Below are 21,567 nucleotides of genomic sequence, written 5' to 3'. Positions count from 1 at the left end.
GCGTACCATCTTCCCTTGCCGTACATAGAACATGATTGACCCCCTAAAGAGTCCTGAAAGCAGGCAGGTTGTTGGTCACACTGTAAAAGGCATGTTCTACTTTTAGCCGAGCAGCCACCAAACCCTTCACACTCTGAACAACATCTGTCCAGCCCTGCCCTCGCATCTGGTTCTTCCTGGTCCTCCAAATGGCTAGCTTAGCAGTAAAAATAGCATTAATCAGAGAGAGAGTTACTCCTCTTTTTGCCACATATTTAGGCCCATATACAAAGAGTGGAAGTGAAAACACCTCCCCTAACCCTTCCACCCATCCTTTCAGTAGCCCAAATAGGCCTGCTAGCCGCGTGCAAGAAACTACCAGGTGCTCAACTGTTTAACTCTGCTGGCAAAAAGGGTATTCCTCCCCAGCACTTGGATCAAGGTGAGCTCGGTGTCTGTTTGTAGCTAAAGCTCCATGTATAATCCTCCACTGGAGGTCGGCCATCCGTTTTTCAACAGGACGCTTATACAGGACCCTCCACCTGCCTTTAGGGGTAAAGTCTGAAGGGAAAAACTCGTTCCACCTTGACTCCTTGACGTCAGCCAGAAGACGGATGTTAAGTGTCTTGACACAGCACTGGTAGAGCTGCTTTTTCCCACAGGAACTGAAACTGCCCAGAATTGGAGTTTTTAGCGAGAGAAGTTTTCCCTGCTCCTCTTGCCACTCTCCGACAGCAGGACTAACGGTGAGTGAGGGAAACTCATAGTCATGTTCCTCTTTCTAAGTGTCCAATCTAGCAGGATCCTCAATGAATGCCCTCTCTGGCGCGGAAAGGGACTGAATGATGTCTTCAGCGATCCTCTGTAGCACTCTGGAAGACCTGATGTTTATGGTGTTACAAAGAGTTTCAACTGATCTTTTTAGATGACCCAGCTTGGTGATGCCAGCCTCAACAAACTATGTTCCCAAAGCTACAAATGAAAAGGTTGCAGTTGGGAAGAGGTCATTCTTTTGGAGTGGTTCCTCAAACAACCACATTCCCGGTCTCTGGTCCGGGGTCCGTGTGACCTTTAGTGTCTGCCAGGCGTTAAGAACGGATCTGTAGAAGGATGTCCCGTCAGGTCAGCTTCAGTCGTCCTGATTAGGAAAAGATGTTTATCCATCCCAAGCCTTCCAGCCGTCCTGAGGAGCAGCCGAGCAGGATCCAACCAGCGCTGCCCGCTGCCTTACAGCAGTCTCTGAGCAGTCTGCAGTCTAAAAGCAGCTGTTCTGGACTGAATGTCTATGAGCCCTTGCCCTCCCTCTGCCACAGGGCCGAACCCTTCAGCCAGTGTTGTCCAGACCAGAAAAAGTTTACAAGGCACCGCTGTAGTTCTTTAACCAGCCCTGGTGGTGGTCCCAACACTATGAGCTTGTGACAAAGAGAAGAGGCAACGAGATTATTCACAATCAGAGCTCTTCCCCTGTATGACAGCTGAGGTAGCAACCATCTCCATTTAGACAACTTAGCTTCCACCTTGTCAAGCACTCCCTCCCAGTCCTGTTTTTGAAACTCCTCAGTCCCTAACTGCACCCCTAGGACTTTAATCCCTTGTCTACCCCACCTGATGCCGCCAGGAAGACTAGGAATGTCCCCTACTCTCCACTAGCCCACTAAAACAGCCTTGCTCTTTCCCCAGTTGACCCTGGCTGAAGATGCTTTTTCGTAAAGGGCAAGGCTTTCTTTCAGTTCCTGTATATCTGTGTGGCCCTGGATAATTATATTTACATCATCTGCATATGCTGACACAACAACAGGAGGGCTGTGAGACATCTCTGGTAAACAGAGACCCCTCAGTCGGCTCCTCAACCTGCAGAGAAGAGGCTCAATGGCAATACTGTAAAGCTGACCTGAGATAGGACAGCCCTGCCTGATCCCCCTCCCAACCGGCACAGGAACACTCAACCCTCCCCCCACTTTTATTACACAAAAAGCTTCATGATACAGAATCCTTACCCAGGACAGGAACCCCTCCCCAACACCAAAAGCCTGCAGTGTGGTAAAGAGAAACTTGTGATCTACACGATCAAAAGCCTTCTCTTGGTCAATAGATATGATGCCAGCATTGATATTATACAATTTACATATGTCAAACACATCCCTCATTAAATCAAACTATCAAGCATAGACCTATCTGGCACACAGTATGATTGATCCACAACAATTCATTGACCAATACAAAGTTTTAATCTGTTTGATAAAACCGTTGAGAGGATTTTGTAGTCCGTACATAAAAGAGCCACTGGTCTCCAGCTTTTTAAAGAGGTCAAATCTCCCTTTTTAGGAAGCAGAGAGAGAACTGCACGCCTGGAGGAAGCTGGGAGCATCCCTTCTTCAAAACATTCTTTAAAAACATCCAAAATGTCCTGTCCCATAAGACTCCAAAAATGCTTTAAAAAGTCTGATGATAATCTATCTATTCCAGGAGCCTTTCCTGACACCATCTGAGACACAGCGGCAGTTAGTTCTTCATAAGTCAGCTCAGAGCTGAGCGTGTTCTGTTCCTCTGAGCTCAGCTGAGGAAGTCCCTGCAGAAGCTCTGCAGCAGAATTCACATCACGTTCATCAGCCTTGAATAAATCTGTGTAGATGCTTCCTCATCTCAGCCGGCTCCGTGGTCACCTTTCCCTCAGGAAGCCGCAGAAAACGACATCTGTTTTCTCCTTACCACTGATTTTTCCAAACTGAAAAAGAAGGCAGTGGGTGTGTTTATTTCCTGGAGTTTGGTGAAACGGGCTCGGACTAAAGCTCCTTTGGCTCTTTCTTGCATAAAGGAGTTAAGCTCCTGTCTTTTTTCCTTTAAAATGGCATTATTCTGTGGATCAGCATGTGAGACACTTTCCAAATCTATTATCTCTCTTTCTAAACTCTCCACTACTCTCTTAATGTTGGCTGTTGAATAGGAGGTGTATTGTTGACAAAAAACCTTAATTTGAGCTTTTCCTACCTCCCACCACTGAGTAAGAGAAGAACAACTATCTTTCCTAGATCTCCAGTAAGCCCAAAACATTTTAAAATGTTCACAGAAATTCAAATCATGTAATAATCTATTATTAAAATGTCCAAAAGATCTGGGTTTTCAGTTGGAAGATAAGGTCAACTCCATCAAAGACTGAAGATGTGGCTCAACTCCAGTCCTATCCAAAGTAAAGTCAGTGCAACAATTCCAGTCTCCACCCAAAACAATAAACTCCCCTTGACCAATATCCCTTATTTTCTCTTCCAATACTTTAAAGATCTCTTCACGCTCAGAGCCTTGGTTTGGTGCATAAACATCAATAAAGCTAATCAGAAAATCATCTATTTCAGCTCTCACTAGAATAACTCTACCCTTCACTACCTCTGTGCTGGATATTATTTTTATATTTAAAAGCGGGGAGAATAAAATAGCTACTCCTGCACTCAAATGTGTCCCATGGCTAAGGACATGCCCCCTCATTTCTGCGCTCACTGTGAGTTTCTTGTAGAAATACTACATCTAGCTTTTTAGACACTGTGGGTGTTAGGATGGAGGGACTCCCGATACGGTAATCCGGGTACAAGGCACTGCCAGCGGGGACACTTGTATAAACTCATAATTTATGTTTAAGCCACTTTCAATTAACTGGCTTACCAACTCCTGCTTCTTTACAAAAACCACCATAGCTTTATTCATGCGGGATGCGTAGGAGATGTTTCCGTGTCCCACCTGCTCCCCCACCGCCAGCAGCACACTCTCCACCGTACTGTTCTCCTGAGGGATCACCCTCACCCCGTGTCGCAGGGACGGCTTCTCACAGGAAGCCATCCCTGCAGAGAAACACGCTTCTCTCACGGAAGAAAAACTATACTACACTCACAACAAACAAGACCAATGAATAATCATACAATAAACAAAGTAGAGGAAGAAAAAAAGCGAAAACTTTTACGAAAAGTTAACATCAAACCTCACCACCACCGAACTCCTCACACACTCACTCAGAGAGAGAGAGAGACAGCGCTGTTTTCAAGCCTGAGTCTATTTAATGTATTGTTTTGGTTGTGCGTGATTTAAGAAAAATGATTATAATTTAATTTATTTGTTTATTTATTATATATCATTTATATATTGGAATATTATTTCACATTTCATTTGCAATGTTGAATTTTCAATAAAAAAGATCTGTTTAAAAGGATGTACTTGAATTATTATTACTCCATCTATGTCAGTGGTCTAAAATGGTCATACAACGGTGCCGACAAAATTATCGTTTATCGCAATAATTTCCGGGAAAATCTATCGCCCAAGAAAAAATGAATTATCGTGACAGTCCTATGCTCAACAAATGTCTATACCAGGGGTCGGCAACCCTAGGCACATGTGCCACCATTGGCAGGCAATTGTTAGGAATTCTTAAACCCAGAGACCAGGATAAACTGCATTTAATTAAACAAAATGATGCGATGATCCTCACAAATGAGATTTTGTGAGTGGAGGCTCTCTCCCCATCAGCTGTTGTCTGGCGCGTGGGGCGAGTGCTAGAGAGTGATTCTTGGCTTGCTCTTCCTGTTGTCCTCTGTGGTCTTCTCCTAATGTCTGTGGTTATTTAAACATTCCCTAATAACAATATTGCAGTGTCAATAAGTGAGAGTTAAAGACAATGTTTTTAGTGGGCAACACTGTGTCATTTAACCTTGAATTCATTTTTTCAAAACGTACTCTTCAGCCACATGCTAATCTTAAATTGAAGCTATCAATATTTACTTGTCGATGTGTAAACTTCCGGTTTTTCAGAATAAAACAGTTTTAAATTAAAAAAGTGTATTTAATTTAAATTACGCCATGTAAACGTTGATTTTATTTCTTACACGGTAAAGTAACCAGTGGCACACTAGGAATAAGTGTGCAAAATATCTTAATTGTATTTTCGGATCCTGAACGAGACCGCCGCCAGAGCGCGTCTCCCCCTGCAGAAGACATACACGCAATGCAGCGCAGAAGGATAACTTCTAGGCCCGGAGGTTTCCTCCGTGATGAAAAGATCCAGGGTGCAGTGCTGTCGTAGCGCACAGGAACACCGCGCTGGCACTTCACAAATTGCACTACCCATAAGTAGCTGTACACATGCCACAGTTTTCTCCAACCTTGATTCCCATGTTTGAAATGCCTTTTGTCTCTCAGCACTGAGTCTCCCTCGCACTACATCGATATTAAGATTAAACTAATTTATTATATATATATATATATATATATATATATATATATATATATATATATACCTATGGAGTTAGCCACACTGTATAAAAAAAAAAACGTAAAAAAACGGTCAAAGTACTGACAGCAGCGGCTGCCAAACAAAAACCCTTAAATTAAAGTAACATACTTTAACTGAAATAAAGGGAATAAGCCATTAATTTACGGGAATTGTCCTTAAAGATATGAAAGGAAAACACTGTAATTTTACAGATTTATCTGCTCTTTTTACAGTCAATAACCTTTAATAAAAGTACAGCACTAATACTTCTACGGGCAAATACTCTAATTTTACAGATTTAGCCTCTCTTTTTACAGTCAATAATCTTTAATAAAAGTACAGCACTAATACATCTACGGGCAAATACTCTAATTTTACAGATTTAGCCTCTGTTTTTACAGTCAATAACCTTTAATAAAAGTACAGCACTAATACTTCTACGGGCAAATACTCTAATTTTACAGATTTAGCCTCTCTTTTTACAGTCAATAATCTTTAATAAAAGTACAGCACTAATACTTCTACGGGCAAATACTCTAATTTTACAGATTTAGCCTCTCTTTTTACAGTCAATAACCTTTAATAAAAGTACAGCACTAATACTTTAACGTGAAAACACTGTCATTTTACAGATTTATCTGCTCTTTTTACAGTCAATAACCTTTAATAAAAGTACAGCACTAATACTTCTACGGGCAAACACTGATATTTTACAGATTTATCTGCTCTTTTTACAGTCAATAACCTTTAATAAAAGTACAGCACTAATACTTCTACGGGCAAATACTCTAATTTTACAGATTTAGCCTCTCTTTTTACAGTCAATAACCTTTAATAAAAGTACAGCATTAAAACTACTATGGGCAAAAAATCCGTAAAAAAACGGTCAAATGACTGGCAGCAGCGGCTGCCAAACAAAAACCATAAAATTAAAGTAAAAATACTTTAACTGAAATAAAGTCGAAAAGCAATTAGTATACAGAAATTGTCCTTAAAGATTTTTGAGGACACTTTCCTCTCTTTTCAAAATCCATTGTCTTAAAATGTTACACTAAAATACCTTAAATAAAGTTCTGATGAGAAAAACATTGTTTTACTTTTTTTTTTTATTAGATTTATCAAACACTAAAATAAATACAAAACCTAAAGTTCTACAGCTAGAATACTGTTATTTTACAGCTTTTTTCTAACATTTTCCAATCAAACAGGTTCAATAAAATGACATCACAAAATGTTCTGTTGGAAACAATTACTCTGAAAACTTAAAATATACAAATATTTGTAGAATTATAGTACAACTAATGAATACAGCATTTAATATTTAAACATCATACTTATAAACAGTAGAAACAAAAAGTAAGTTGAATTTTTTAAGATTACTTTGAAACATTCTCAACTGAAAATAACAGAAATTGCAAAATGTCAACATTGTCAATTTGAAGGATTAGTGTGCAGGATTTAGTACGTCTAACATTGAGGATGTAGGTTCCAACCAATGGATAATTTGTTCACTCACCCTCCTATCCCAAGTTTGTAGGATAATGTATATTGGCTGCAATCATGTTTCCTCTGTCCATTCTGCGCTACTGTAGACGTGGCAGTGCAAACTAGAGGACAAAAAGATCAGAATCAGAAACGGGTTTATTGCCAGGTAGGTTCACACGTACGAGGAATTTGACTAGGTGTCTTGGTGCATACAAATACATTTTTTTTTTTAAGTACAAAGATAGCAAACTATATTAAGAACACATTCATAAAAATATAGTATCCTAAGATAGAAATAAAATAAAGCAGTAATTTACATCAAAATAGAATGCAATAAATTATAGAATATAAAATATGTAGAGTAAGCTATATTTAAACATTGCATTATTTACCATCTTGTGATCTCCATAATGTAATACATAGAGTCTGCGTTGTGGCTGAGGTAACAACACAATCTCACTCCATAATCGTCCAGGAGCGACGTTTGGTCAGGGTCCCGTGGCGTGCAGTTGTGACGCCCCTAGGCTCCTTCAGCTTCATAAAGGGACGCAAATAGCTTTCAACTGATTGCAATGTATTCCCATCTGCGGCGGGATTTGACGCTCATGGAAGCACGGCATTCGTTTGTGTCGGCTGCCCTTAAAGGCAATGTGAGCGTCCATTCCCATTGGATAACGGAGATTTCCACACCCGGAAGTAAGTACACCCATTACTGTCGATTGATTTTACAGTGATATCTGCACTACTCATCGACTAAAAAACAAAAGATTATCCTTGTTAATTACACAACATTGATTGGTTTAAATTGTGTGCAATGCTTTTGTGTTTTTCCCCTTCAATTCTGAGAAACAACTTCTCTGATTGCAATGTATTTCCATCCAGCTGTCCACTGCAGTTAAGGCGCTGAGCGACCCTTCCCATTGGATAAGGGAGAATGTTACACCCAGAAGTTAGTATTCTCCTCATTGTTTATTGATTTGACAGTGATATCTCCACTACTCATTATCCTTGTTAATTAAACGACATTGATAGGTTTTAGTGTACAATGCTTTTGTCACGTTTTCCCCTTCAATTCTGAGAAACAAGTAGTTTTCTATGAGTTTTGGATGGCCGAAGACACTACACTACCCACAATCCTCAGCTATTGTTGTGACGACGCCTGTCCGCTTTGCGATTACTATACACAAGTTATTGAGCCGTTTCCGCTCTACATCCTGAACTCCTCCCTTCGATGCAATGCACTTCCGTTTTGGCGGACTGGGTTTGTTTTGATAGCTAGCTCCGTTGTGCCGACAAAGCACTGATATCGCAGAGACAAAGAGGATATAACAATTACAACATGAAGAAAAGTGGTTCGGGAACTACGTGTGCGGTAGTTGGTTGCAATCACTCGAGAAAGCACCTGAACGAGTGGTTAGATAGAGAGTGCTACGACCACAAACCAGCACCCAGCACCCAGCCATGTTGTTCATTAAATACAGATAAACACAACAAATACTGCATGCATTGTATTTTTTAATATTATATATGAATATTTTCATTGTGATGTAATTGTGTGGGCTGCTTTTATATTTTAATTTGTAATACCTGTTAGGATTAAACATGTGATCTTTCTTGTTGAAGCCATTTCTTTAGTTTCCTCTCAACAATTAATTAATTCAGTGTTATTTATGTACAGTATGAGCTTAATATGAATGATGAACTGTGTTAAAAGAAATTGTAGCACTCTAAGGAACATATGAAATGCAATAATGCAATAATGAAATTAAATTACATCAAACTTTATTTTCACTCAAACAGTACAGGCACATATGATATATTGCACAGCATAAAGAGATCATGTAAATTGTGCATTATGTAAACAACAGACAACTGTTGGCTCCTGTGGGCATGACCTAAATAAGGCAGTTTATTTTGGTTTTATGCTGGGCCACGTCGTCATGTTATCCTCCCAGTTTTGCACTGAATTCGGGTGGGGGAGAGTAACGCCATCTCCAGTCAAAGAAGTAGAATCGTGTTCCCAAGCTAGCATCACTGTTAGCATCGAAATCGCTGTGTTTACACCAGTGCCCGTCTGACTGTTTACATCGGTTTACACCGACAGACGCTGTGCAAAAGACTTCCGGCGGAAATGAAGTGCATTTGTGTAGTGTCATGGCGCTACCCGTGTTTTGGCGCGTAAACTTGTCTATACCAACAATCCTCAGGTGCGGTCGTAAAGACGGTATACCTTTGCAATGTACGTGACTAAACCTGGATGAGAGAGTCGCAGTTCTTCAGAATCAAGGTAAGAGCATGTGTAACACATAGTTATAGGAAATACGATCAATTTAGCCACGAATAATAATAATAATAATCTAATCGGCGCCAATGTTGTTTCTGGCACCTTTCTGAGGGGTATAGTAACTAAATAATATAGGGTATTATCCAGCTAGCTAGCTCACGGCGAGTACTAGTTTAAGTGCTAGTTTAAGTAAGTATTGCTTGCACAATTTAAAGTTCAAGTATATATTTGTAATAACAATTACTTATATTAACAAATACTGGTGGTTATACATTATGAATACGTTTTAATAATACTTTGTATACATGTGTTTTTATTATTAATAATAATAATACTTTTATAATTTTTGTACACATTACTTATTTAAATGACTGGTGGCAGTGATTTTGCTCTGCGATGGTGTGAAAATACCTTTAATGACAACAGTGGTAAGTAGGGATAACAGCGATTATTCGATTTTTCGAATATTCGTTACAGTCTCCATAATCGAAAATTCTTTTTTTTTAATTAGATTTTATTTATATATATTTGTTATTATTATTTATGTTTTTCTTTTTTTTCCTGGCTTAGTTTCAACCAAAATATAGACTAATGCTAATAATAGTAATAGTATTAATAATTGTAAATGGCCATTGGTCACACCACCAGTTTCTTTTACTGTAAACTTGGAGGAAGCCAGCAGCGCAGACTCTCCTCGACCCCGTTGCAGAGTGCAGCAGTCTGCGTGCGCATTCTGCGCTGCTGGCTTCCTCCAAGTTCCTCGATTAATATTCGCCAGGGCTGTCTGATTTTCGAATTTGATCATGGTCAGTTTCTGGCATCCCTAGTAGTAAGCATTAATTTGTTATTAGCCAAGTAGAAAAGTTGTAAACAACAACAATTGAGTTTCTAAATGATGTTGTTTTCTCTCAACAGATCCTGCAATTTGTTCTCCAAAAAACAACCCTTGATTTTTCCAAACTCCAAACAACCCAAAGGCACTTTTAAGAGCAACGTCTGTCTTGTTAAACTGTCCTTGCTGTGTTGTACTTCATAGCCTCTTCCTATCTCTCTTTTTCTTTCTCTGTCTAACTCTGTTGTCAGTCTTTCTTCTGTGTCTCTGTCTGTGTCTCTTCACTATAATGAGTGATTCTGTTCTCGAGGATCTCCTGAGAAGCGCAGATGAGCTGGTTGACCAGAAAGAGTTCAGGGATGACCTACGGAGTGCTGATGATTTGCTTTGTAAACTGGAAGCAGCAACAGCAGCAACAGCAGTGCCATCAGTGCGAAAGGCGTGCTGGAAGAAGAGAGACAATGAGGGAAACTTGATCTTTGCAAGACCACGTTCAACCCGGAATGACTCCAATCAGGGTCAATATAAGATATTCATTTCTAGGCACTTGAGTATATGAAATGAATGAAAACATAACTCTTGGTAAGGGAAAAGTAGTACAATTTAATGGTATAAATGAAAAAACTATCTTTTCTGATACAGCTGGCTGCAGTCGTAAAACTGATCTCCCCCGTTGATGCTCCTGACTGTGATCTGGTCTTTGCTCCAGCTATCGTTCCAGAGACTATATGTACTTCATTTGGTCTGGTTAGCCCGAAACACATATTCATACTTGCATCTTTATGCGATACGTACTTCATTTCTAAACTTCGTCATTTGCTAGAATTAAGAACACAGTAGTTACAGCTTTCAAAACCACTCCATCCAGTCATGTTTTAAAGAAAAATAATCATGCTTTGGACTTTATTGTACCATTTTAACAGAGGGGTTTCTACAAGATCTCCAGCAGTCTCTGAGCGATACTACAGGAGATGAGGTGGTAGCACAAACCCCAAGTGCTTCTCTGCTAGCGTCGACCAACTGGAGCACTCGAAAAAGTTTTTTTTCAGAGAGCTGGAGGGCAGCGAGACCACATCTGGTTAACACCGTAGTGGCCCAAGCAAATGTGGGAACACACATTTGCCAACAGTGTTGGAGCAAAACGTCTGTTGTCCGGTACCGGGATTGCCGACCACATCCCTTCTTCTGTGCTGACTGTGATGTCAGCATGCACACCAGACACCCCCTCCACAACAGAGATGCTACTACTGCAGGTCACTTCCAGCCATTGGCCCCAACAACACATGTAGTAAATATGGCCCTTTGCTCCTGCGGTAAGTTTTGGTTTGTGAATGTACATTTTCTTGCTGGACTTGTTGAGAACTTCATTTTGAAAATGTGAGCTTCCTGAAGATCTCTGTGATAATTCCCAGCAGTGTGCTTCAGTCTCTTTTTAATGTTCTGATGTAAAGTAAAATCCTAAATCTGTCACATAAAAATGATGTATTTCTCAAAAGAGACAAATTATTTTAAATTTCCATTTGAATTTTTTTCCAGTTTGTACCTGTGGAGATCCCGGACAAAATCTGTGGTTGTGCATCAGAGTCGTTGAGCCTCAAGCCAGGAAAGACTGTGACTGTGATCACAATGAAAGGGAAGAATGTTTGTCTTGTTTCTTAAGATAGATGTTATTGAAGTTTGTTCTTGATCATATCCAACCCTTCTCAAAGACATGTGGGATAGCTTGTTTATTAAACCTTAACATGGGTATTGAGTAAAGAATACCAAATGTATTAAAAACACCTTGTCTGTTTTTCAAGGACGACATGAGCTAAGCCTGCCAGAGTTGGCTTGTGAAGCATGCGCTGCGACATGGACGACTGCGGTTGACGACCTTCTTCGGAGTGACTACTGGCCAGCTACCCTTCACTTTGCCACCATTTATGCCATAGATCTTTTCTTCTCATTTGAAGAAATTAAAATGGCTGCACCTGGACTATCCTTTTAGGCATATTTAAGGATGCTAGATCAGCGAATGTTGCGCTTCGGCCGTGTGAGTATTGAAGTTACTTGTCCTTTTTGATCTATTTGTATTGTACAAATTGTAAGCTGTGTCCTTATAATTTATAATTTATTTTGACATATAATTATCTGTTGATGTCCTTATTTTGTTATAGACTGGGAAGATCTCAACTGACAGCTTCATCAAACGTTTCTTTGAGTGGGAGGCTGTGCGTTATGAGGTGGACATCATGTGCAAGGAGGAGCCCTTCACCTGTTCTGCGTGCAGACCTGATATGCTTGCAGTTTCCATGGATGAAAACCGCAAGCATTACCGTTTCAAGAATGCAGCTAGGTACCATAGAAAATATATAATGTCACAGTATTTGAACAGATAACGAAACAAAAGTATCTTGATGTGAACTAATCAACCTTATAATCTGAAATGTCATACATTGCTCCTTTAATTTATTTAGATCTGAGGAACAGGCCATCTTTGACGGTATCTTCATAGCCAGGGATGAAGACGTCTCAAGGTTTGTGGACTATATACACACCACAACCAAACATGTAATATTGCAGACTCTAATTATGTATAATAGAATATAATATCCTAATGAAGGGTTTGGTTATGTAAGTCTTTGCACCATTTTCCTCAATACATTTTTATATATTAGGTCTCCGGAAGAGGTGTTTGTGGAGGACAGTGGTCGGCAGCCAGAGAGACCTCCCAAATCAGCCAGCAAGCTGGATGAGGAGGGACTAGAGCTTGCCGTCTGTCGACATGGAGTGCTCCTCTGTGCTCTCAATATGTACAGGGGAGAAATCTTTGCTTATCCCTTCTATCTACAGAACAAGCTGGCCAGTAGTATGTTCTTTTGCATGGATGTGACCTGCAAATATTGGCCCTACCTCCAGAGAATCACAAAAAGCTGTCCAGAGCTCCAGCATCTTCTCGACATGAAGCCCTTTCTCTCAGTGTTTCATGCCAAAGCGCATGACTTCAAATGTGAAGTGAGGAATTGTTACCATGTGACACAATCACTTTATGTAAAAACCTCCTTGTGAATAGTGACAAGTTGTAACGAGTCATACTTTTGAATATATTTTAAACAGGTGAAATGGAGTGGGGCATATCAAGAGGGGGCTGGACTAACCCTAGGGGAGGAGGTGGAACGGGTCAATGCCTTTCTCTCGGATAGCAGTGACCAAAAAACACATGTCAAAAGCAGATGACTTACAATAGAACCTTTCCTGTCAGTTTTCCCCAAAAAATCAGAAAGGCACAGATTACACGAGCAAATTACACCAACAACACAAACTCATAAAAGCTCATTGACGGTTATGACCATAGAGCACAATTTAGGATGGCAATATAGTATAAACCCCAGTTACAGTATAAGAAGTAAGAGGAATAGTAATAACGTGATATTGTCTTTTGCAGGACGTACAGACATGCTGACGCTGATGGCCATGCGCTGGAATCAGCAAAAAGTCAGCAACTTGGCCACCTCACTGTCCCGCAGATATCTGAAGGTAATAACATAGTTTTAGAAGAATGACATATTCTTAGTTAGAATTATTTGTGGCTGCAGCCTAAATGTAGATTTCTGTATTTACTTGTCTTTAATTGCTTTCATACACATTAATTCATGTTTTGTCATAAATGTTTTCCAGAGTCTTTCGACCTCAGGACAAAGAGAAGAGTGTTCGACCTTGTCATGACAGTGAAGAGACTACAGGAGGAGAAGAAGATTCTCGTCACAGAAATGAACCACCACTGGAAGGTCCATTCAACCCGCAGTGATTCACTGAAAGAGCTGTCCTGCCTGCAAAGTACAGTATATATTACATTTTTACTTTGCATGACTTTACACATCAGTGATAGGTGAAGAAGTAACTGATATTGTCTTTATCTTATACATTTAAGATTCACCATTGGGCCTGAGCGAAGACGGAATGAAAGGTCTCCAGAGCATGTTCAGGAAAAAGCAGCACGATATCGGAGAAATTAAGACTCATGCGAGACGATGCTACCAGCACGTTTTGACTGGAGCAGAGACCATCTGCTTCTTGCAAAGTGTATCAGATGAGTCTTCTGACTGCGAATCTGACAGCTCTGATGACACACGGTGAAGCCCCCTCCAGACTACCTTCTATTTATCATCTACATGCTCCCCCTCTGTGAAATACTCCGCCAACATGGTCTCAACTTCCACTCCCATGCCGACGACACCCAACTCTACATCAGTACCGATCCATCATCCCAGCTACCCCCACTGTCACTAGTCAACTGCCTCCGCGACATCCAAACCTGGATGTCAACAAACCTACTGAAACTCAACAAAAACAAAACAGAGCTCATGGTTGTGGCCCCAAAAACACTGCTCCGGAAGGTTGGAGATCTGCTCCTCACCGTCGATGGTTGCTCCATCCAGCCAGGGCGTCACTCTGAACTCTAGCCTCACCTTCAACTCCCACATCAGGTCTACTGTCAAAACCGCTTTTTTTCACCTTCGAAACATCTCCAGACTCCGGCCCTCTCTCCCCGACCCCGTTGCAGAAACATTAATACACACCTTCATCTCCTCTCGTCTGGACTACTGCAATGGAGTTCTGTTCGAGGTCACCAGCAAAGCCCTGGACAGGCTCCAGTACGTCCAGAACTCTGCAGCCAGGTTCCTCACCCGCACTAAGCCCTGGCAACACATCACCCCCACCCTCCTCCACCTTCACTGGCACCCGGTCAAGTCACGCATCCAGTACAGACTCCTCCCGCTAACCTACACATTTCTCCACTCCCTAGCCCCTGCATACATCGCTGACCTCCTTCAGCCCTACACCCCCTCTCGTCAGCTGCGGCCCTATGGCAAAAAAAAAGACACATTTCTTAATGTCTTAATATGTATGTCCAGTAAGTTATTCTTCAGGTTGTTGAAGGCATTTTCTATCTTTTCATTTTATTCAGATGTTATTACATGTCTACTCTGAAACACTATGTAAACAAGGTCCCATAACAATAAAGTTGATAAAAATTGTTTTGACTGTTCACTCATGTTCTGTTTGTATCTCTGTTTAGCAAACACACATATTGATTAGCACTTATTTTAACTGATATTAGATATTATTATACTCTTATAAGATGTATGTAGATAAGAAATGTGCAGAATATGACTGTTTAATGGTGGAGGTATACACACATATTGATAGAGGTCTTGTCATGCAGTGTTGACGAACCTGCCAAGTTTTTCATTCATTGCATAACTACACCGTTTGTGTATGATATGTCAATAAACCTTGGAAAATCTTGAAATCTTGAAAGGGATGTGCAAAATAGTCATTATATACAGTTTTTAATGAACTATTAGTCGAGAATAACGAGTAATGAATATACTTTATAGGGATCCTATTAATATCTAATGATAAAAATAATAAAATTCAATAACGTACTTTAACCACTAGGTGTCCCTTTATATCAGCTGTGCACCTTTATGGTGTAAATACAGCCTATCTACCAATTGGATCAAATATAAAAGTCAGCCGAATTAGTGTTGATACTGCAAGGACACGTATTGTGTGAAAAGAAATGTAAGATGTTGTTTAATTGCTGATATATTTATAATCCACGTCACGTTTTCAGTGTTGGCGGCAGTTCCTCATGTTTGTCTAGAAGTCTTCTCATCAGGGCTCTATAAATAGAGAACTACGGCAGATATGTAATATGTAATGCAGCCGAACCGTGTATTGCAATGACGTTATGTGATGACTTTCAAAGAGAAAAGCAAGCATACTCGGAATAAAGTATTTTCGGTCTGTTTCCGGTATTTGTTTATGACGATGTGATGTGAGATGTGAGACTGGAATTGCACAGGGGAAAATAACGTAGATCTATGCCACCATTTTAGATGCGGATTTTGTTAAACTAATACGTTTGCACTGTGGACCAACACTATACATTCACGGGGAAGGGGATAGCAATAAAGATAACACCATTAAACAGTTACACAACATAACAGAAATAATATCGATAGCAGATGTCGAAACATCTTGAAAGGGATGTGCAAAATAGCAATTTCATACAGTCTTTAATGAACGATTAGAGAATAACGAATAATGAATATGCTTTATAGGGATCTGGAGATAAATGATTAGTCTTCTCAAGCACCCACTACCAAATATCTCTCCTGATTGTTTGCACTTGACAATCACCTTCGCTGAATTTTACTCAGGTGTAACTAAAGTCTGATTTAAGGGTTGTTTATATTTCACATTAATCAGAATCAGCAAAGTAACTCAAATAAATGTAATGGAGTAAAAATACCAGGTTAACCTCTGAATCGTAGTGGGGTAGAATTACAAAGTAACAATAAATTGCATGTTTTACATGTTGCTGTGTATTATAGCTGATGATTATGGGTAGTGTAGTGTCTTCGGCCGTCTTAAACTCAGAAAAAACTATCTCCGAATCGAAGGGGGAAAAACAAAAAATCATAGTACACAATTTAAACCAGTCAATGTTGTGTAATCTTGTGTTTTGGAGTTGATGAGTAATGCAAATATCACTGTAAAATCAATCAACATTAGAGAGAATACTTATTCACCTTTTTTCCTATCTTCTAAATATGACAGAAATGTACTTGCTGAGAGTTAATGTATCAACGTCCCCATTACTAGTTTCAAAAACTAAACCTTTCTTATTTACACTATTGTCTTTGATTTATTTCCCAAATTATGTTTGTGGATTTAATGATTGTCAAATACAATTCAACTGGGGAGTAAAACTGTTATAGCAAACCAGATAAGTCACATGTTGACCTGACAAATCCACATTTTCAAATAGTGCTTTTCACAGGAGCCAAATTGTGCTACATTTCAGGTGAATACTTTGATAGTTGGTTTCGAATAAGTTTCTAGGTTTTAATGCTACAAAACATAATGTTTCTCATATGGTCCGTTGCTGCAGGACTGTCACATATCGTCTTTTAGAGATGCTCCTGATGTTCCAGGCCCTGGCATTTAGAAAATCTGGTCTGCTCTCATTTCCTCGTTTTTGGGCAAATTCAAATTTTACCAGTATGATTCATATGACATATACAGACGACCATAACAACAATTGATATCTATCTTGCAAATAATGATTGTCACATTTGCATTAAAATACCAAACATTTTAAGAGGCTTTACCCTATTGAGAAATAACAAAAAATACACAACACAAACAACAATTTAATTAAATAATTTATTCAAACAACTTATTGTGTGTGTGTGTGTGTGTGTGTGTGTGTGTGTGTGTGTGTGTGTGTGTGTGTGTGTGCGTGCGTGCGTGCGTGCGTGCGTGCGTGCGTGCGTGCGTGCGTGCGTGCGTGTGTGTGATCATTTTCAGCTGCTATACGGTTGGGCAGGCTCCCATGTGTCCTCCCAGTCCTTGCCACTGCAAAACACACATAAAAAACAGTTGAATAATTATTAATATGTCATGCTATATATATTTCTGATACTTAATCAGGCAAGTAAGTCAATTTAAAATAGGATTTGAAACACTAGGTTCATCTCAATGTTCCTCCTCGACTCCTCTCTCCCCCTCCTCCGGGACTTGACCCGGAAAACAATCAAGACACGCCATGCTGAAGGACGTCACAATCGCTTCAATGTAAACGGAGGAGTCGAGGAGGGGTAAGGGAGGAGGCTTCCAGAGGAGACGAAAGGTAGGATACACGAGAGCACACTACTCGCGCATCAGAGCCCCGCCCCCAGCTGCATAGCCTCTGCTCACTGCAGCTGTTCTTACCGTTAAAGAAGGATTAGAGTCATTAAATGTTTAAAGTGCTTCATTAAGAGTCAAATATATTAAATCTCTTAAACGAATGAGAGATCGAAATCTATAAAAACATTAAAGTGGGTGAAATATACTTACAAATTCAATAATAATGTTTTCATTATAAAATAATAACGTACAGTTCTTACTTGTGGTTTGTGATGCATGTGTTGTAGACTCACAGAACGTCAAACCTTTAGGATATATACAAATACGGGCAGCATAACTAATACATATTTTAGTGATTTGTGTCTCTCTTCTGTAGGACAAATTACACAACAACATCCAATACAAAAATTGATCTGAAACAATCTCAAATACCATAATGAAATTAATCCATCAATTATTATTATTGTTACGATTATATTTATAACTTAAATGAAATGTTATAGCTGGAAAAACAAATACAGGATCATGGCATGACATGAAATGGACAGAAAATATTAATGAGAAATACTTTCCAAAGTTAGGTGATACAACTTTACAGAACATTATTTGTACCATTTATAGACCATCAATACGGTTCGATTTCTACACAAACAATGGTAACAGACAACAGCATCTGAAACCAGAGATACAGAAGAATCCACTGTCGTACCAGTGTGGAGCAGCTTATTTAAGACTGAGAGTTTCCTACAACACAAGGTTATAAGGTGATGCAAAACGTAGTCCTGTAATGCTTAAAATGACAAAAAAAGGTGCAGTGTCGAGGATGGATTGAGGAACCTCACCGCTCTATACTGGTACGATAGTGGATACTTGTGTATCTCTGGATTCAGAGGTGGTTATATGTTAGTATCGTTTGGGCTCTGTGCAGATATCTCACTGATGGAGGCGTGTGGTGCAGTGGGTTGTGCGTTGGTGTTTGGCTCAGGGGGTCACAGGTTCAAACCCCACTGCAATCAGCATTTCGTTGTGACCCTGAGACACTTCACCCCAAATTGCTCCTGTGGGGATTGCCCACAGTATTGACTATGTAAGTCGCTTTGGATAAAAGTGTCTAACAAGTAACATGAAATGTAATGGTCCCAATAATGTTCTGTTAAGTTTTTATGTTATTTAACAAGAAAAACAAAAAGGAATAAATTAGAACAAACTTACATGTAAAATTCTTCTGTCCACAATGCTTTGATACAGGAACACCTTCTGGGTCCTGTGTTTCCTGCATTCTAAAAATAAAAAACACAATTTTAATAATTAGGTAATAAATCTTCCAAACAATAATTTAAAAATATGTATTTAGTATAGTGCAAATCGAACCTCTTCGACTCTTTTTGGATGGGGAAGGCTGGGACGAGAGGGAGGATGTATGAGAAGAGAAGGGGGAGGGAGGAGGCTGGGAGGATGTAGGAGGTGTATGATAAGAGAAGGGGGAGGGAGGAGGCTGGGAGGAGAGGGAGGAAGGAGGAGAAGAGAAGGGGGAGGGAGGAGGCTGGGAGGAGAGGGAGGAGGGTGGAGGAAGAGGCTGAGACGGGAAAGATGGTGAGGCAAGAGGAAAAAGTTGAAGAAGAAATTCCGCCTCTGGAAGGGGGCCAGAGGCTCTGGATCTGGCTCTGTTTCTTGCTCTGCTGGCTCTGGCTCTGGTTCTTGTTCTGGTTCTGGCTCTGCTGGTTCTGGCTCTGGCTCTGGTCCAGGGGGGGCCGGTGGAATGTTTTCCACCGGGGTTACAGGACCAGGTGTTGATCCAGGACCAGCAGAAGTTGTCCGAGTTTGTTGTTCATCAAACCACACTGCAAATGTTGAAAATAATACAAGGGAAAATTAACAGAACTAATTTTAACGAAGACTTATTTTTGGCCTTACTTGCAAGAAATTAATAAAATGCATTGAATTTCCTTCTTATTATAAATCAACCAGATAGTTATTAAGTGAATGAAATGCAGGTAGTGTGAAAATAATGTTTGTAGACATTATCTTTTCATCTGTAATGAAACATGGTGATAAGACTTTTTACAGGTTGTTGCATTTCATTACATTACATGTCATTTGTTAGACGCTTTTATCCAAAGCGACTTACATACATTCAATACTGTGGACAATCGCCAAAGGAGCAACTTGGGGTGAAGTGTCTTCAGGGACACAACAACATGCTGACTGCAGTGGGACTCGAACTTGCTATCCCTTGATTCGAAGTCCATCAAACTATCCACTGAGACACAGCCTCCTTATTGTTGCGGGGTATATATTTGCAGAGAACCACGTGCGTGTCACAGAATAAAATAGGCATGACTTGTGCTGCTCATGTGGAAACTGTGGCTGCTCTGACATGTTTCTATGGATGCCCAGATAAAAAGCATAAGCACACATGCAGCTTAGGCATCATGTGTGTCCTGGGCATTAGGGTGCGAGGTAGGAGTGTCATGATGTCTAATTTCATTGAATGTATGTTGCCTCAACTCGTCTCTCGAGGTGTTTCCTCCTCTTCTCCCATCTCATGTGATAGGGATTAAGACATGAAGAGAGGAGGCAAGAGTTACAAACTGGAAGAAACTGGTAGTGTGAACAATGGCCATTTACAATTATTAATACTATTATTAGCATTAGTCTATATTTTGGTTGAAACTAAGCCAGGAAAAAAAGAAAAGCATAAATAATAATACAAAATATATATAAATAAAATCAAATAAAAAAAAAAGAATGGAGACTGTAACGAATATTCGAAAAATCGAATAATCGCTGTTATCCCTACTTACCACTGTTGTCATTAATGGTATTTTCACACCATCGCAGAGCAAAATCACTGCCACCAGTCATTTAAATAAGTAATGTGTACAAAAATTATAAAAGTATTATTATTATTAATAATAAAAACACATGTATACAAAGTATTATTAAAACTTATTCATAATGTATAACCACCAGTATTTGTTAATATAAGTAATTGTTAATACAAATATATATATATATATATACTATAAAAATTGTGCAAGCAATACTTACTTAAACTAGCACTTAAACTAGTACTCGCCGTGAGCTAGCTAGCTAGCTAGCTAGCTCACGGCGAGATCATTTGTTATATTTGGATAATACCAGGGCCGGACTGGGAAAATAAGTCAGGCAGGGAATTATATACCCAGCCAGGCCTCTACCAGTTTTCTTTTGTGCCATTTCCTGGATTTATTTGTCAATATTTACAGCGTTGCTGCCCATATGCCCTTTTCACACCAACGCGTTTTCAGCTCCGGCTCGGAGCTGGAGCCAGAAAAGTACCTGTTTTCCCTGTTCACACCGCAGCGGCGCCGCCTCTTAGCTCCGGAATCCGGTTCTCTTCCAGCTCCAAAAAATTGTCGGTCTAGAGCAGGCCCATTCAACTGGCGGCCCGCGGGCCAGATGCGGCCCAGAACCAACTCCCGAGTTGGTCCAGCCTCCCGTAGCCAAATTCCTACACTAGTACAGACCTTGAACGCAACACTCCACGTTTCATAGAAACCACCAAACCACAACGTAGCACGTTTTTTGAAAGTGCATCTAATGGTGCTAGTAACGGTGGTCCTATGATAGCAACTCTAAAACATGTCTCTCTCAACTCTGAAGCGTAAACAGAGACAAAACGGTCATTGATCTTGTGGAGCAGATCCAAGTCAAGCTGGACCTTTTCGCGACCGACTTGAGCACGGGTCGGATGCTGCATTTTCCGACGCTCCCCAAACACGTCACATCTCCGGCACAAATCACAGATGTGATGACAGATTTCATTGCGAGGTTGAAAGAGAACTTTGCCGGTCGATTGGATGGACTTGCTCTGCCCACAGAGGTGATGATGGGCTGTGCCAGAGACCCCTTCACTGTTGCAATAGAGGGGGACGTATCAACCCGAGCAAAGGAAGTGGTCCCCTGCATCGACAAGGGGAAATATACACTGGAACTTATTGACATGCAGCGCACTAACGGGCCAGCGAAGTTTTGGAGTGATGTCAAAAAACAGCAGTTCCCTAACGT

General features: G+C 40.2%; 2 protein-coding genes across 10 annotated transcripts in view; one reads left to right on the top strand and one right to left on the bottom strand.

Annotated features, from left to right (window-relative positions):
- The first annotated feature begins 7,039 nt into the window (after positions 1-7,039).
- Positions 7,040-15,575, top strand: LOC307027100 (uncharacterized protein). Of its 7 annotated transcripts, none has more exons than XM_079662438.1 (10): positions 7,040-7,667; positions 8,926-9,005; positions 9,918-11,147; positions 11,371-11,866; positions 11,991-12,169; positions 12,291-12,350; positions 12,492-12,633; positions 13,260-13,350; positions 13,492-13,650; positions 13,745-15,575. In XM_079662438.1, exons 4-10 carry the CDS (start codon positions 11,834-11,836, stop codon positions 13,948-13,950), a joined length of 870 nt encoding a protein of 289 aa, XP_079518564.1. In that variant the 5' UTR covers positions 7,040-7,667; positions 8,926-9,005; positions 9,918-11,147; positions 11,371-11,833; the 3' UTR covers positions 13,951-15,575. The 7 variants fall into 7 exon arrangements, with proteins under 7 accessions (XP_079518564.1, XP_079518569.1, XP_079518566.1 ...); XM_079662443.1 differs by lacking the exon at positions 7,040-7,667 and having other exon boundaries at positions 8,909-9,005; positions 9,918-10,352; positions 10,758-11,147; XM_079662440.1 differs by lacking the exon at positions 7,040-7,667 and having other exon boundaries at positions 8,909-9,005; positions 9,918-10,352; positions 10,477-11,147.
- Positions 15,576-17,115: 1,540 nt separating this feature from the next.
- Positions 17,116-21,567, bottom strand: part of LOC307015846 (uncharacterized protein) — a 32,818-nt gene continuing 28,366 nt past the window's right edge. For 2 of the 3 annotated variants that reach the window (XM_079644765.1, XM_079644764.1), the window contains exons 5-7: positions 18,889-19,358; positions 18,730-18,797; positions 17,116-17,244 (exon numbers count right to left, since the gene is read on the bottom strand). In XM_079644765.1, coding sequence (XP_079500891.1) covers positions 17,193-17,244; positions 18,730-18,797; positions 18,889-19,358 — 590 coding nt within the window. In that variant the 3' untranslated portion in view covers positions 17,116-17,192. Of the gene's footprint in view, positions 17,245-18,729; positions 18,798-18,888; positions 19,359-20,838; positions 20,985-21,567 lie in introns of those variants that run through there. The other variant, XR_013801659.1, reaches the window with a different exon arrangement.

Source organism: Notothenia rossii (genome assembly GCF_949606895.1).
Source record: "Notothenia rossii genome assembly, chromosome: 1".
Classification (NCBI taxonomy): domain Eukaryota; kingdom Metazoa; phylum Chordata; class Actinopteri; order Perciformes; family Nototheniidae; genus Notothenia; species Notothenia rossii.
Note: the sequence above shows the minus strand (reverse complement) of the source record. Positions and strands in the feature narration are given on the sequence as shown.

Bases quoted from the DNA above. Each gene is read 5' to 3' on its own strand.
- LOC307027100 (XM_079662438.1), top strand. From the start codon at position 11,834: ATGCTAGATCAGCGAATGTTGCGCTTCGGCCGT. The intron at 13,351-13,491 runs GTAATAACATAG...AATGTTTTCCAG, and splicing joins TGTCCCGCAGATATCTGAAG to AGTCTTTCGACCTCAGGACA. The intron at 13,651-13,744 runs GTACAGTATATA...TATACATTTAAG, and splicing joins AGAGCTGTCCTGCCTGCAAA to ATTCACCATTGGGCCTGAGC.